General features: G+C 42.1%; 1 protein-coding gene across 3 annotated transcripts in view; it reads right to left on the reverse strand.

Annotated features, from left to right (window-relative positions):
• Positions 1-610: 610 nt before the first annotated feature.
• MINDY4 (MINDY lysine 48 deubiquitinase 4) overlaps positions 611-17,317 on the reverse strand; it is a 69,052-nt gene continuing 52,345 nt past the window's right edge. For 2 of the 3 annotated variants that reach the window (XM_053937377.1, XM_053937369.1), the window contains exons 16-18: positions 10,319-10,499; positions 6,632-6,704; positions 611-1,761 (exon numbers count right to left, since the gene is read on the reverse strand). In XM_053937377.1, the coding sequence (XP_053793352.1) occupies positions 1,713-1,761; positions 6,632-6,704; positions 10,319-10,499 (303 nt within the window). In that variant the 3' untranslated portion in view covers positions 611-1,712. The remainder of the gene's footprint in view (positions 1,762-6,631; positions 6,705-10,318; positions 10,500-17,317) is intronic. The other variant, XM_053937386.1, reaches the window with a different exon arrangement.

Here is a 17,317-nt window from a genome sequence, read left to right on the forward strand (position 1 = left end):
TCTGATCTAAACCAAACAGCTTTTATTACACTGAAATAAAGAAAATTAAAATAACTGCAACCCTGAGATGTTTTACTGCATATAATGGCTTTAAACTGAAAGAGGGCAGGTTTAGATTGGATATTGGGAAAGAATTGTTCCCTGTGAGGGTGGGGAGGCCCTGGCACAGAGTGCCCAGAGAAGCTGTGGCTGCCCCTGGATCCCTGGAAGTGCCCAAGGCCAGATTGGACGGGGCTTGGAGCAGCCTGGGACAGTGGAAGGTGTCCCTGCCATGGCAGGGGGTGGAACAAGATGATTTCTAATTTCACTTCCCACCCAAACCATTCTGTGATTCTGTGACAGTTTCACGTGAATGAGAAGCAAAGGGGGAGGCAGATCTTCATCCAAAGGCCATCTAAACCTTTCTGGCACTCCTTTGTAACTTATATTCAGGTTGGTTTTCAGATCTAACTCCAGCACTAATTCCCTGAGATCTCCATTTGCACAGTCAGTTTGCACCCTACACCCAGAACAACATTGAATTTCTGCTGGAAATTGATTTTGCACTCATTTTTCAGGACCCAGAGGAGTTTCCTCACTGACTAGGAAGAAGGTGCTACAATAAACATCAGGAAGTAAAAGTCCTTTATTGAACTCTCATGAAATATTCACTCTCAAGAGAGGAATACCTCTAGAAACACCATTTATCTGCCTTTTTCCCTGAGCCATTTTTTCCAACCTTCTGTACAGTAACTTGCCCCAATTTTGGTAAAGTGTTGCTAAATCAGAATTAATCAGAGTACAAACTGTGGCTTCAGTACCTCAGTATCTATGTCCACAGTACCTCACTCCAGCACATGCATTTTATTTAACCATGGAAACTGGTACCTATCACAGATAGGCACTGTTTGAATTTCAAAGCTAACAACTCTTCTGTTTTCTTGTGGCTATGAAGAAGCAAATCCCAGATCTGATCTGCCACTTGGGTGTGAATAAACCCTTGTGTAGAAATAAGGGCACAAATGTAAAGATACTGATACAGCTGCCTCTTACCAGAAAGAAAAATGAGCTCTATCAGCACGAGGCACTGTTACACACCAGCTGCACCCAGCACTAGGAGAGAACTAACGGGATTATTTTGGTAAAACACAACCACAATCCTTACTGCAAATTTGTGACACAACAAGGACTTGGTATAGGCCAGGCTTTCCCCAAAAAGCCCAGATGGTCACCAACCTATTTAGGCTTGCTAACACCAGGTAACTAGGTGAATACATGTTCCTTGGATGATGTTTTATAGTGGCACTGGAGTTTTTTCAAAGAAGAACAAGGCAGGGCAGAGAAGGCTGTGAAGTGAGAGAAATCTGGGTTCAGCATCTCCCATCAGATGCTTCCAAACAATTGCAGGATACAGAGTGGATCCAGAAGGAGACCTCAAGGGGACGTTGACGACTTCAGTGCTTCATCTGTAACCTTGATTTGGTGGTGGGAACCCAGCCTGCCCTCAGGAGCTTTATGCTGAGGGCAGTGACAAGGAATTTACGTCAGTGTTGTTTATATTAAAAGCAAAATATCTGAAGCATGAGGTGACTGAGGTGAAACCCTGCCAGCCTGTAAACCTTGTCATTCTTCCTCATCTCAAACTGCCCCATTTCCTGTATTGGTGGGAATAGGAATGTGCTCATACAGTCATTTCCTTTTGGTCTTCCCAAATGAAGTGCAGGTCAGATCAGTCACAAGATGGGTTCTGTGCCGTTCCAGTCGATGACAGCTCCTTGCCACCTAGAAATGAAATCATTCACATCCATCAGTTCATCACTGGAAAGGCAATCCCACACCCCTGGACCACCCAAGCAAGCTCAGAGAGATTGGGATGGACGTGTTTGGGGTAACTAATCCCATCCCAAAGGGAATGGAGCAGAAGTGAGGGAATTGTACCCCCTGACTTTAGGTGCCAAGGTTGGAGATCTCTGTTCTGACCCTTTTTCCAGCCTCTCTGGGCAACAGAGCAGCAGCTGATTCACAGCAGAGACCTTCATGTTGGACAGAATAATTAGGGAATGTCCAAGGTGGGTACAAGAATTAACCCTATATAACCAAAATACTCACTCTCAGCTGTCAGTAGGCAATTTGCTTATTTTGTTATTTTTGTTTAGCTCTGATTAGGAACTCTCTTACTCTGAGATCCTGTGCCTGGATCACTTCACTGAGCACCTATCTTTGCTCCTGACCTCGGCTCCTCCAAGCATTCCATGGCTCACTTTAGTGGTGATGTTTTGCTTTCCTTGTGCTGAGGTTCTGCTTTTCTCTGCCCTTATTCCTCCTTCAGAATGACCCTGAAGATGTACACTGAGAACAAAATTATTCTGGAACCTTCCACGTTTCTCATTCCTGGCTCTGCACTGGCTGCCACAGCTCAGCTGCTCACCTCAGGAATGTGACCAAATGCAAAGGAGGCATCAGTCCTGAATCTGCCACAAAACGTGGCAAAATCTGCCACAAAACGTGTCTTCAAACCATGGCAAAAGACAGAGCTCTGACCCAAAACCTGCTGAAAGCAGGATGATGCTCTCCAGTCACCTCCCTGAAGTGAGTGAACTCACCCCTCATGGTGTGGATTCACCCTTGGCCGTGGCTTTTCTCATCTGCAAGGTCATGGTCCACATTATCTGGGAACTAAACTGTTGCATTCCCAGTGCTGAGGATTTATATCTGTTTTGAAAATCTCTCTCAGAGTAGTAAGACATTGGGGAGGGGGTGGAGGGAACAGTGAGTTGCCAGTGCCACATTCTTTCAGTCACCGAGGACAGGATGTGTCAGCAAGGGTATGGCAGCTCAGTCCTTGAGCTGAGCAAGCCAATTAAGTGTAAAGCAAAACCAAAAGCTGAATTCTTGCAGTCTTCAGGGCAATGTCTCAAAGGAAGTGACCATCTGAGGGCTGTTGTGAATTTTTTCATTCTGTTTTATACTTTGCTGAGAAAATTAAAATCAAAAATTGCAGAAGGATTGTCTCGATGCCAGGAATACACAGCAGAGATGCCCCACATCTTAAATTAAAAGCAGAATTTGTTTCACCTGGGGTTATTCAACCTAAGCCTGGCATTTGCCAGAGGTGAGAGCTGTCCCGATCAGAGGTTCAGAATCTCACCCTTAAACAACCAAATGGAAAAAAACAACTGCCACCTTCTGTCTCCACTGGATTTGTCAGGTAATGCCATCAAACCATCCCTTGTCTTTGAGTACAATCTTCCCAAGGTGCAACTTTCTGTCTCACAGGTGATTAAAGCTTTGAGAGGGATCCACAGAGGCCAAAAACCACCAGAGGAGCCCGCACTGTGCCCTGTGGGATTACTCACCTTGCTGACACCATTTCTGCTGTTGGTAAAGTTATTAATCACTGTGCAGTGAGGAACTGGCCTTTTTTAAAACTGGCTTTCCATAAAGAGCTTAAACAGAACATAATTTTTGAAGCAGGACTGAAGGTTACTTTCAGAACAAGCCTCATCTCCTGGGCTTATTTTCAAACCATTTCTTAGACCAAAAAGCAGCCTTTGGCTGTTTGCTTCTATGAGACAGGTCCAAAACTTTTTTTCCACTCTTGCATCTGCACAAGAAAAGGTGTCAAAGAGTGAGGAATCTCACTCACATACTGAAATAGTATTTTATTTACACACAGATACAAAACTTGCCAGACAATGCAGGTGATCACTTCCCCAAACTATGCTGCCACAGTGTGATTGCAACACGAGGCATTTTCTAGCTGCTGATTCAATTATAATTTATCAGATTAGCAAAAGGAAAACTACATTTGACCCACCTGCCTCAAGTACAACCTCACCCAAGGGTCATGCAGTTAACGGGAACTGAAGAGGAACAGGTCAGGCCCTGAACAATGCTCAGTCTGGAATAGCACTCAGCATCTCCTGTGCTGACAATTTGGTATTGTTTTGGAGCACATCAGTAATTCAGGGTGAAATGCCCAGGCTCTGCTCTTCTCTCATCCACCAAATTCCCTTTGGGTGTTTCCCTTCACAACCAACAGGTGAACTCATGGATCCCACAGCCCCACTACCACAGAGGGTTAAGAAAAAATACTGCTAAATTCAGGTTCTAATAGCAGATGAGAGTTTGGTCCCCCTCAGGCAGAGCTAACAGATGTTATTTCCTCCAGTGCTGAGGATCAGGACTGTGACAGAAGAGTATTCCTCCGGGAAGAACAGGATAAGTTGTCTGCACGGCATCTCCAAAACAAGGCAGGGATGCACATTCCACACATCCCTGGGCAGAACCCGACTGCTGCCACAGATGTCTGGGGCTGAGAGCCACAAGAAAAACCCTTTTACTTCTCCTTTTTCTGGGGGCCTGCAGGTTACGCTGATACCTGGTGGTGACTGGTCATTCCAGAGCCAGCTGAAGGGTTCCCTGCTCTAAACTCAGAACTGAACTCTTCTGATATTTTACACAACAGGGACTGAAAACAGGAGCCTCCTCCTCCTGCAGAAGCAAAACAACACTTCTCTTCTGATAATAATAATAATAATAATAATAATAATAGTAATTATTATTATTAAAAACTAAATGCAAAACCAGTCTATTACCAGTGCAGCTTTCCCTTTAGGAGAGGGTAAGAGAACGAAGAGCAGGCAGACATGAAGCACAGAACTCAGTGTGTTACAGGATGGTGGTGCTCAGGTATTGGGTTAAGCAACAGGCTTACATTAATTAAATTAATCTATTTAATTTAATCCATTGTCATGGATTAAACCAAAACTGAGGCATTTAAATGAAAGGAAAACTCTCAATTAACAATAACACCAATTAATGATAGTTTATTGTCTCAGCTCTGCCTGTGGAATTCTCCATTCTGCCTGAGAAATTATCCTGCATTTTTTGAAGAGAGAAGTCTTCACCATGAATTCTTCTTCAAAACAAGTAACAGCTCTTTGCTTTATTAAAAATTAGTTTAGGTGAATTTTCCACAGTTGTATCATAAAAAAACATTCATTTTTTTATTCCCTAAACTGCTAAAAATTAGTTTATCTGGGTTGGTTCTTACTTTTCCTTATATGCTGTTCTGTAGTTGGAAGAAAAAGTTTTTAAAACAAAAAGGAAAAAATTTAACATGAAAAACCTTTTGCAGCAAGGCCACGCTTAAATAAATACCCTCAAAGCAAAGGGAGAAAACTGAAAACAAAGAGCCAGCCTGCCCAGGGTAAATCAGACAGTGCTGAGAATGCTACAAACAAAATGAATTGACACTGGAATTTGCTGGTAATTTACATTTCAAGCAGATTAAAGCAGGGAACTTAAAATATACAAACAGCAGCAGCACCAACACTGTATAACTCTGACACAATGCCAGGAATGGAAGATATTCTAAGATTTTAAGTAGTTGCATGCATTATTCTCCCCGTGGGGCTTTCTGAGGTTATGCATTATTTATTTCAGTTTGCAGTCATGCTGATGTGTCACTGGAAATGAGGAATCAATAAAATCTGTATGTGCAGGAAGGCTGGACTGATGGCACTGCTGTCACCTTGGAGGATGCCTCTTCTATCTTTCAGTGATTTTCTGATCAACACACTGGCAGCCACTGTTCTTATTTATTTATTTTCTGCTGGGTCTGTTTTTGGTTTTTTTTTTTTTTTTTAGTGTTTTTTTGGGTTGGTTTGGTTTTTTTTTTTGGGTTGGTTTTTTTTTTTTCAGCGCAAATTGTAGCAAGGACAGGAGGGAAGCTGCAAGAGAAACCTGAAGCTGCCTGGCTTGCTGATTTAACAAATGTTATGCTCTCTGACAATGAGGCTTTCACTTCTTGCTCCAGAGATATTCAGATAGTAACTTCCAAAGCCATGCTGGAATTGATATAAAGCTGAATTTTCTGCCCAGTTAAACTTCTCCATTTTGCTTCTTTCATGTCTCACTGAGCTGAAAATGTTCCCATTAACTTCAGTATGATTTGGATGAATTGCTTATATTGGCCTCAAAATGGCCATGAAAATCCCAACACAAGAGGAATTAGCCTTGTCTGTAAGGAGAGAATATGAGCTAAGGCCTGTCAGGAACGACTGCACAAAACCTGATTTTTTGTGGTCCTGGCAAACCCTGTGCTCTCCACAGAAAACTGAAACAGTTCAATAGGGCTTCATGCACTGAAAATAACACCCAGGTCCCCCTTTTTGTTCTTCAGAAAAGACTGATGAAAATGGATTAAATGGTCTCCTTTTCTCATTATACCTCTGTAATCAAGCACTTTTGGGAATTAGATTTAGATTTAGATTTAGATTTAGATTTAGATTTAGATTTAGATTTAGATTTAGATTTAGATTTAGATTTAGATTTTGATTTAGATTAGATTTAGTTGCAACCAAGCTGTGCTCTCAGGCTGAATTTGGCTCAGTCAGTTCTTGGTGATGTAAGTGAAGGTTCCTCTAAGAATGAACACCTTGGACAGTTCAATGTTAATTACAATAGTACAGAATTAAATGTGTAAAACATATTATCACAGCCTGGCCCATTCAGACCCTTTCTGATTTTTAAGCATTAATTTTTCAGCTTTACTCGCTGAAACTTTTTTTTTGACACTCCAGCCTCACATATATTACTTGTGTCAACAACTGAATGTATCTGTATTAAAAACTGTAGTTTCACTTACTTTGTCCTAATACAGTGCTCAAGTGGAGGAGTAAGATCATTTTCTTTATTTTCAGGGCACACCTGAGTTGTATCTGCAGAGATAAAATAGACATTGTTAGTGCCTGGGGAACCTTTTCTTCCTACAGAACCCCACAGAAAAGACCTCTCAGATGGTTTGAGTCCAGCCACTGCCACATCCACCACTGACCACTGTGCCTGAGCCAGGTCAGATTGCTCATACAGAGATGGTTTCAAGGAAAACCACAGATCAGAAAATGAAATCATGTGCTGCGGGGCTGTCATGAGGCTTTTGTTTTGCAATTGATGTTGTAATTACTGAGTAATTTTGTTACTCAAACGCTAAGGACAATGGTGGTGCTACAACACTTGAACAGGAAACCCCAAGTCCAGTTTGAACTGGGTTAGGACTATTCCACCCTGGAAAAGAAGATTGTCCCTTTACTGCTCAGCAAGCCATGCACAGACAGGAGAAGAAGATGCTGTGTGGGACACCAGGGAGCCTCCCCAGGCTGTGAGCATTCCTTGGGGATGGAGAGGCCATCGCAGTGTTCCGGGGAAAACAGAGCGGTCACTGTCTCAGGCACGGCATCTGTCAACAGTGAAAGTAGAGCTGAATGTCCCAGGGACAAAACATCCTGCCACCAGCTTGGATGTCAGGCTGCTCAGCTGTTTCCTGTTTTGGAGTCTAACATTTAAACTGCAGAAGACCAGGTTGTTTTTTTTCTTTTTTTCTTTCTTCTTTTCAATGGGCTGGCTGCGAGCGGCGCACGATGCCAAGGCAGGGTGCGGGATTTGGGTCTGCTTCAGTGAGACTGATGGAGACAGGATGGGAGGGGATTGTCCTGACCATTCACAGCTGCCAGTCTCAGATCTATCTGGCTCTCTCATGTCACAAAAAGGACCTGGCTCTCCTTTGTGTGTTGATCTGATGGGTACAAACACATGCAGAAAACTCTGGATGACTGCAAGGGTTGGAGCGGAGGGAAATGGACAATATTTAGAAGTACGTAAAACACTGGTGGTTTTCCTCTAGATCCCCAGGAACTTGGAGGCACACAGAGATCTTTTAAGTTTAAAAGAGCCTTTTTAAAATCATAATTTTGAAGAGTTTGTAACACAGAATTTTAGAATAATAAAAGTTAAAACCTCTAAGATCATCAAGTCTAACCATAAATTCAGCACCACCACCATGTTCACGATTAAACCATGTCCCCAGGTGCCACAACTACAGTTTTTTGAACACTTCCAGGAATGTTGACTCCACCACTTCCCTGGGCAACCTGTTCCAGTGCTTGACAACCCCTTCTGTGAAGTAATTTTTCTCTAAACCTCTCCAGGTGCAACCTAAAACATTGTCCTGACCATAGCCCTGGTAGCAGGACAGGCACTTGGTGGGGCTGCCTTTCCCACTCATGGCAAACTTTGATGAATTTTGTTATTTTTAGACTTGAATTCTTCCAATCAAAAGGTTGGAATGGAGTGTTTCCATTCAAAGAAACAGGAAAAAAAGTATCATAAAGGTGTATCTAAGAGCAAAAGAAAATGAATATATATATTCTACCCTTAATTAGTGAGAAACTGAGTGCCAGCCCTGTTAGAGCTCTTCTCTGCCTATCCAAAATTTCTACCCCAATGGAAAGATTTATTATTATTTTCCTCTCTTTATGATGTCATTAACCTGCTTTTATGAAGGAACTTTATGTTTCTTGTCTACATTTTGGTAAATGGTTAAGTATGAGAAGCAGAGCAAATTCTCAATATAAAGCAGCTATTGCTGCTACTCCCAAAATATAATTATACTCTTCTGTCTTTTTTGCTTTTCTTGCCCAGTGCAATTTCTTCAATATTTCCTGAAATGTGACCTTGATGGTAATTTTACCTAATTATAATCAAGATTCCCATTTCAAGGAAATCAACTATTTGCTCAAATAAAGCAAACAACTTTGCTACCCAGCAGCAGGGAGATGGGGCTGGGGCAGCACCCAGCTCCTCATGCTGCATCTCCAGGTGACGCTGCCTAAACATCACCTCTCGTTGGGATTTCCACAAGGGAAATACCAGCAATATTTAGCATTCTGCTATTTCCATCTACTCCTGTGTGCTGGGTTTAGATTTTTGGCCAGTGTTACCTTTTTGGATGTAAAGTAATTACAGTTTTCTCCAGACCTAGCAAGGGATTACTGCACAGCCAGAACTAAGCCAGCGTTTTTGTGGAATGATGAAAGTATTTGCATTTTTACTGCCTTTTGCAGAATTTCACAGATAACAAAGGATTTACTGGGACACATCCCTGGAAGGGGCTATGGCCACAACAAAGAGATATCTACAACTCCATGTACATTTTGGCTTTGAGGAGAAGCACAAAGGAATGCCATGACAGGTTGGGCAGCAAAGGAAAAAATTTATATGTGCTCTGGGGAATTTCTCATCCAGGGATCTTAGAGGGCTTGGCAGCTCTTGCTTTTGGAAACATTCCTGGTGATGGAAAGACACATTAGGATACCTGTTTTGGACCAGATGTTATGTGATACAACACAATAGAAAAAATGTGTCTCTAGTCCTGTGCTGAGCTGTATCATCCATGTCACTTTTATCTGGGATGTGGGAACCAGCTGGCAACCACAGTCCTGTGAGAACTGATCATTTTTGGAGCTAATATATCATGTGACCCCTGCAATAGAATGACAGGGATTTTCTTTAAAATAAGAGGATAAATAACAGGCAGAAAGATGATTGAGCTCACTACCAAAGCTCATGAGGGGCTCAAACCCCCAGCACTCCCAGCATAAAAACAACTTTGCCACATGGACTCAAGAAGAACATACAACACCCATGCTGTGCAAAACCCTGGATGTTGGTGCAAATAAGGAATAGAGACAACTTATTTCTGAAGGGCAGACTGCAGTAGAGTGGCTCCTTAAGATTGAGAAGGAATTTGGTTATCAAAGTATCACAGGCAAGATTGTACAAATGTACCAAAGGAAAGAAAACAAAAGGTGAGTAGGATATTATTAGCAAACTGGGATTTAGTGGTGGAGAATGTATTGAAGTAGGTGCTGTCTAAGGATCAGAATACTCATCCAAGTGCCTTCCAGTTGAAGAATATTTACTGTAAAAGCAGCTGTGTAATTTGGCATGGCTTCCTGAAAGAAGGAGCGTAACAAGTTGGAAGATCTTTCGCAGGCTTGTGCTTCCAGGCAGGTAAGAGACTAAACTTTTTTAGCAGAGTACTGGCATCTTCTTGCCTCGGAGGCAAGGATTTCATGTTTCCTCACCCTCTCTGCTCATTTTCACACAGGCATTTAGGGTGAGGAACTGGAGACCTGCACTTTCTGCCTGTAGAAATGATGTGAGATGATGTGAAAGAGAATGGGAGTAGTGAAATGTATTTTATAGTTCTGGTAATATGAATAAGCCAGAGATCACAACCTGCTCCTTGGGAATCAGTGCCACTGGGATTTTTGCCAGTGTGTATAAAGTGACACATGCTCACTGTTAACCCTTCCAAGAGCTTATCCTCAAAACTTCCTTGCGAAATGCAATTAATCACCAAAACTAATTATGGAAATTAGGCAACATCACACAAATCAACGTTCACTGCCTGCAGCCATCACTGTTTGTATTACTAGATCCTCCTTTCTGCCCCGCCTAGAGGTGAAATGCAGAGTCAGGGAGCTGCTCATACCCACTGTCAACCGTATCTCTTCATCCTGGTTGGCCAAGCCATCGTAGTAATAGAGATCAAACCTCCGTCCTGTCTTCCAGTCGCTGAGCAAATCCTTTTCCAAACAGAAAAGCACACTGAAGTGGCTTTCACTGCAGACCAGCCAAATTGGGTACTTGGGGGTCTTCAAGTAACAACCGACCTAGAATTAAAATACAAAATAGCAGACCAGCACTGGGGTTGGGGGGAGAAACAATTTGTTGTGGAAAACATAACATTCCTAAGATCATTTATTTATTCTAGTCTACAAACACTAATGAAGGCTCATTAGAGACTGTTGATGAAGCAGACCAGTACAGCTCTGGTAAATCATGGAGCATATAAAGCAAATATTAGCAAAGCTGTGGCAGGTAATGAAATGCAGTTGTAGTGCCCGTACAGCTAAAAGATCAGATTCCAGATGAGCTGAACCAACAGAAGTATGTCCTCTGCAACAGCTGTAAAACCACAGGAATACAACATTGGATAAATGGGAGGCTCTGCTGTCACTCAGAAATGGCTGGAAACCAGGTAAGAGACTCACAGGATCTCAAGTGCCCTGAGACATCCCTGCCTGGGTGACTCAACTGAGCCCAAAATCTTCTCCTGAGTACAGAAAGCAATGTATTCCCTTCACTTTATCACCTTCTAGTTCACAGTCCAAACATGTATTTTCAGCTACAGAAGAAAGCAATCACAGAAGCATTTGTTTTGCTTCATTATTCTTAAAAATGAAATATGTTCATGGGAAAATAAAACTTTAACCAAAGCCTTTTCTAAGCTTTTGTCCTTCTTTTAAAAAGTATATTTATAAATAACCTGAATATTCTCTAAGAAAGTGCATAAAACTTTCATACTCATTCACAGATGTTTTAAACTAGAATAGTCAAGAGATTTAATCTATAAGGGATGGAGGAAGGGGATACCAGCAGCACTGCAGCTGGGTTTTCTACCTTTGAGAAATTGCTTAGGGAAACTGAAATCTGAAATTAAACATTTTGCTTTCAGTGAAATCATTTTGCTTTCAGTCATTTTGCTTTTCACTGAAAAAGCCCTAGTGGAAACTGAGGAAATTTAACAGAAAAATTCTCATACATGATTTCTAGATATAGATTTGTGGATGCAGCTCCTACAGTGCAGCCCTCAGTTCTTTACCCTGGGCACAGGGGCAAATGGCAAAAGCCAAAAGGCAGAAGCCAACATTAATTCTGTTGTAATCAAAACTCTAGCCAGCACCCTAAGTGATTAGCAGTTTGTGTTTTCATCTTGATGGACATTTAGAATTTATATCTGAAGTGTTACAAGTGCAGATGCCTTCCACAATGAGAATTTCTTCTGATGTTAGATAACAAGTCTCCAGCTAATTAAGTAACTGTTCCCTGACTCATTACTTTGCTAATATCTATTTAAAACAGCCCTTTTATACAACAGTTTTGTTTTTTATGTAAATTCTTGGCTTAGAAGCAAAGAATTTTTTACAAGCTTCCAATAATACTCATAACAGGAGTTATCAAAAAAGAAAATACGCAGTTTCAACAAAAGATGGCAAATTAGAGGGACACAGATGAAAAGATTCAGTCTCACAAACATGCATATTTGAATATGCAGATAAGTCAAAGCCAAAAAGAACAGCCAGTCTCCTCCTAAAAATGTGCTCTTCCTACGTTTGTCTGCAAAAGCAACTTCCCAGCTTCATCAAACAACATTTGACAAAGATTAGAGAGATGCAGAACTTTCAAAGCCACGTCCACTCCAGCTCTCACTCACACGAACCATCCCCCTGAAGCCAGGACAAACTGTTCAGATGATTGAGGGCTGCAGGAACATTCTCCCAAAATCTGTAGTTTTCAATTACAATCTTTGCAGAAGGCAGCGAGGGCATGAACTTTGAGACAACTCAGAGAGTCTAAAAATATTGTAGCTCAAATCCTCCTCTCCCAGAAGAAGGGAGAAGTCTTTGTTTTGGTCACATCAATTTAACCAGCTGAGGATTAGCTGCTGCCTTTGACACCAAGATGCAAAACATATTTTGTACAAAATACAATGTGGAACCATGCTGCTGACAAGGAAAAGACAGCCCTCACTGTGAGGATTCCTTTGGCTGCTTCTTCAAGCATCAGTTGTTGTGTGGAGAAGAATCACTGGGTCATCTGGGTTGGAAAAGACCTCCAGGACCATCGAGCCCAGCCTCTGACTGAACATCACCTCGACAACCAGACCAGAGCACCGAGTGCCACATCCAGTGGCTTCTTCAATACTCCCAGGAATGAGGACTCCACCACCTCCCTGGGCAGCCCATTCCAACATCTGACCACACTTCCAGTGACAAAATTCCTGCTGATGTCCTGCCTGACCCTCCCCTGGTGCAGCCTGAGGCCGTTTCCTCTCATCTTGTCACTTGTTGCCTGGGACAAGAGGCTGATCCCCATCTCACCACTCCTCCTGCCAGGGAGCTGTAGAGAGCAATAAGGTCATCCCTGAGCCTCCTTTTCTCCAGGCTCAACACCCCCAGCTCCCTCAGCAGCTCCTCATAGGACTGACTCTCCAGACCCTTCCCCACACACAGAATTATGCCCTCATTTATCTGCTCCAGCTGGTGACACCTGAGTGCTTCCTCAGCTGCCTGACCAGCCTGGCTGGTGGCAGTAATGCTGGATAAAACCTGGAATAAAACCTGGAACAATACCTGGAAACAGGACAGGGAAGAACAGGCACGAACACCCTGTTTGTTGTGTTCTGACTCCTCAGGAAACCCCTCAAACTCAGCAGTGTCTGTGTCATCCAACAAGAGAACCCTGACAGAGAACAGGGCTGACTGAGACCCCTTCTTTCCAGTGTCTCCCTACATCTGCAGTGCTGAATTCCAAAGGCAAATCAGGGATATGTGACTTGCATCCTTTTTATGAAGTATTTTTCTTAATAAGAGCTCAATGGCTGTGTTTTTACCACTATTCAAGTGTTGGTTTTCCAGCAGGCTCATTACTCATTTTCAGGCAAAAGGAAAGTAAGGGGAGAATGAATGAGGTGTCCTTTTGTGCTGCATTTCTTCAGTTCCTATGGAGACTCCCCTAACCCTGGTCCTCTCCTGTACAAAGCTCTCAAGAACGCTCATAAATTTCAGGGACATCGTTCTGATCTTTGGGAAGCACCAACTTTTCAAAAGCAAGCACCTTCAACGGGCACATTCTCCCATCTGATATCTCTGTGTATTCACACGATGGTGAAATTCAACCTACAGACAAGTGTTTATTGCTGGAGAATCATCCCAAGAGATCTACCAGAGTGAGTGGATGGTACCTCACCATTCAGCCCTAATTTGCCCCTTGAACAAGGCCAACTTTTGTCATTTGTATTCCAAAAGAAACAAACAAGAGAATGTGATACCCAAACCAAGCAGGATTACTGGATATGGCCAATCTGATGGCATTTTTCTCCAGGAGTTTTATCACTTGACATAATTTCACCTCCTTGCTTGTAGGGCTTTACCATTCATTTTCTAGTTATAATCAATCATTCCTTGCTTTATGTTTCTTTACCTGAATACAGCTGCTAGAGATGTTTTTTTGAGAAGTAATCACAGAGTGTAATGGTTCCACAGAGGGCTGGGTTCTGCCAAACTGAGGATTTTCTGGTAGGACTGACAGGCAAAAGGATAATTACACCAAGCCTTCAGAGTTACAGGCAACAGCCCATTGTTTGCTCTGTCAGTGTTTTATTCCCCACAGCTGCAATGACCTTTTCTGAATGAATATTGAACAATGTTCCAGGGGTGTTAGGAGTGAAGTGTCAGTGGTGTAAAATCAGACACCTTTTCAGCAGCCCTTGGGGGAGCAGTGACCTCACTGACCCAGGTCACCCCTGAAACACCAGCTCAGCCACATCACTGCTGTATTTGCAAATAATTGAGGGACACTGTGAGGGTGAAGTTATTGCCATCGCCAAATACTTGATTTCAATCAGATTGAGAAAAATAAAATTAATGCTTATGAGATCTGACATTCAGAGTATGAACTGTGCCAAGTGAGACAGAAATTGAAGAGTTTTTAGCCATATAAAATAATAATAGCCATAAAAATATTTTTAGTCATATAAAATAATAGCAAACACTACTGCTACTCTGGAGCCTTAGGTAATTTCTCTGCAGCTTTGGATCCTGTATTTATTTTCTTTTTTTTTTATTTTTTGTAGAAAAGAAAATCTTTCTGATAATGAACTGGGGGAAAAAAAAGGACATGACTGAAGAAGAACAGAAAGAGATGTGTGTTAAACCCTAGGACTCACAAAGCAAAGAAGAGACTCCTGGAAAGCACTGGCTTCTGATTGAAGTTCCCTTACACTGCCATGGTGTAAAAGGCAGCAGATGTGGAAAGGAAAAGGAATACAGACCTCAGGGTGCCAGGCAGCCTCAAGATCTTCTCTTTATCCCTGTCCCACCCAGCTGCTCTTCTGGAATGTCCCAAAAAATGAAGAAATTTTGAGGGAGATTCAGACCCTCAGATTTCAGTGTTTTGCCATTTCCTCATGACACAGAAAGTTTATAGCCCACTTCAGGGAGTTACACCACTGCAGTGACAAGGACAGGGTAGGATTCAGCCCGCAGAACACTTCTGCATTTATTGCTAGGCCCTCTAATGCAGCTTAGCCCTTGGGCTTTGGCTGTAAAATCAAATAAGCAAGAGATGGGTATTGTCAGAAATTTAGACCCTCCCTTTCACCAGTGATGCAGGGAGTTGGCTGAACTCTTACCTGAAGCATTTTCAGCCCAAAAAGCACCTACAGTGAGATGAGATAAATCTAGATCCAAATGCAGGTGTTTGTAATTGAGAGAGCCATGTGGGAAATATGTGTCTTATCATTTGCTGCTTTACCTGTTTGCAAAGCATGCAGAGCTCCTGTGAACATGTGGGCTTTGTTATCCTTAAATAAAAACTCTGTGATTCTGTTTCATTTGGAAGGAGGTTGACAGGGAAGCAATGCCAATACCCCAGCAACAGTGACTGGCCTCTGGGAAAATAACTGGCCACAACTCAGAGGACAATAGGACTTCATTAAAGAAAATTTCAGTTCCAGGCTAGAAAGGGAGATGTAAGAACAAGAATGAAGAACATATTTTCTCAAAGGCCAGTGCTTTGTCAGCCTTGTTTCAGTCAAATTTGAATGTACTCCATGTTTTTGCCCACAGTGGTGCTCACTAAATTCTTACATAAATAGCAGCTTCCTTTGCTGCACCTACAGGGCACAACATTTACCCCTATTCCTGAAAAATAAATGGAAAATTGAAGCCAACCATCAGTTTCCATTTTGCACTTGTGTGTTTTTGTGGTTGGTTTCTCAGAGGAGGTGGTTAAAACCCTCTTTCCAAACTTTCCCCTCCACAACCCACCAATGGCCTGGCTTGAACCCAGCCCATCTGATGGGGAAAAGGGATTGTTTAGGGGACACATTTCCTTGGGAAGAAGGTTACAGGGGAGACATTCCACGGGTGAGGTGCCAGGAGACAGAGCATGTGTGCTGAATTTCATCATTCATGCCCTGTCATAGCACAGAGTGGTTTCTTCAAAAGAATCAAAGCTAATATTTCCCATCTGTGGAATTTTAATGAATAAATCCTGTTTGTTTCTGTTGCTTTGCTCTGTCTTTTTGAAAAGAAATAGGGAAAATGTGTGTAGCTTCTTTGTCAATGTCCTCCCCGTTTTCAGAGAAGCAAAAACTAAAAAGCACCAGGTCCCTTGAAGTGCTGGGACAGTCAGGAATCAGAGTAGGGTGAATCTGGGAGGTCAGACAACAGGAGGTTCAACTGACAGGACAGCTTAAAGCAGGAGAGAATTGGTGAAAACAAAGACAAATCACAGAGAAGGCTCAAAAGAGACAAATAACTTCGAATATTTCCATTTCTTCACATACAACAGCACATACCTAAAGTGTTTTCAAAAAACATTTCAGAAGGATGGTGAAATTCATCAGCCAGCACCACACTGCCTTTAAAATGAGAGATTCAGACCTGTACTCAATCCCAGTTCAGCCAGGAGCTTACTGGGTGACTCACTGGGATGAGCACTTTGACTTTTATTCACCTATTTGCGCTCTGTGTAAAGTGGAAATGACACTTGCCACTCTTGCAAAGCAGAGATCTGCTAATAGGAAATGGCATGTAAATGCTATATATTATTGTTATTATTATCATTATCATTATTCAGGATAATTAGCACTGTGGTGTTTGTTAATTGGTTATTAATATTATTAAAGAACTAGCAAGTTATGAATGATAATAATGATAATAATCTGTTAAATTATTACCTGAGAATGCAGCTTATTTTTACTTTTTTTCACTGTAATTTAATGACCTGGCATCAACATGAGGAGCCTCTTCTTTCATCTCTCCCTACTTTTAACATCTCAAAACATTTTGAAAGGAAGAATTTCATCATTCTAGGTCTTTTCACCTGCAATTTTAATGTGGCATTTAGGCCAAAGGCTCTGACCCAAACACAGGGATTTTCTCACCCAGGAGTGCTAAAATTGATCCTCCCCACTCCTGTGCTTCATGCCCTTCTCCAAGGTCTTGTCCCTGCTGAGGAACCACTCATTTTCCCTGAGACTGAACTGCTGCATGCTGCAGCCCAGCAGACAGAGCAAACCCCCAGCAGTTTCACATGGAAATGTTTCTATTGCTTGACATGCTCTAAAATAAATCCCAGGAAACACAAAATTTCAACTTGGGCTTCTAAGTTAAATGTGTAAGATCACATGGAATTGATATTGCTTAGCACAAAGAAAAGAAACACCAAGATGTGTAACTTGCCTGCTGAAAATGGGACTTTTAGCTTTTCTCCCCCATTAAAATCCAGAATCTCACTGTGGAACTAAACGTTTGCACATGAAACAGATGGAATGGATCCATCTGTCATTGTGAAACAATTTACAGCAAGTAATTACACTGCAAAAACTCCACAGAGTTTGGTGATCTGTCAGGACTGAGAG

This window comes from Vidua chalybeata, chromosome 1 (assembly GCF_026979565.1).
Source record: "Vidua chalybeata isolate OUT-0048 chromosome 1, bVidCha1 merged haplotype, whole genome shotgun sequence".
Lineage (NCBI taxonomy): Eukaryota > Metazoa > Chordata > Aves > Passeriformes > Viduidae > Vidua > Vidua chalybeata.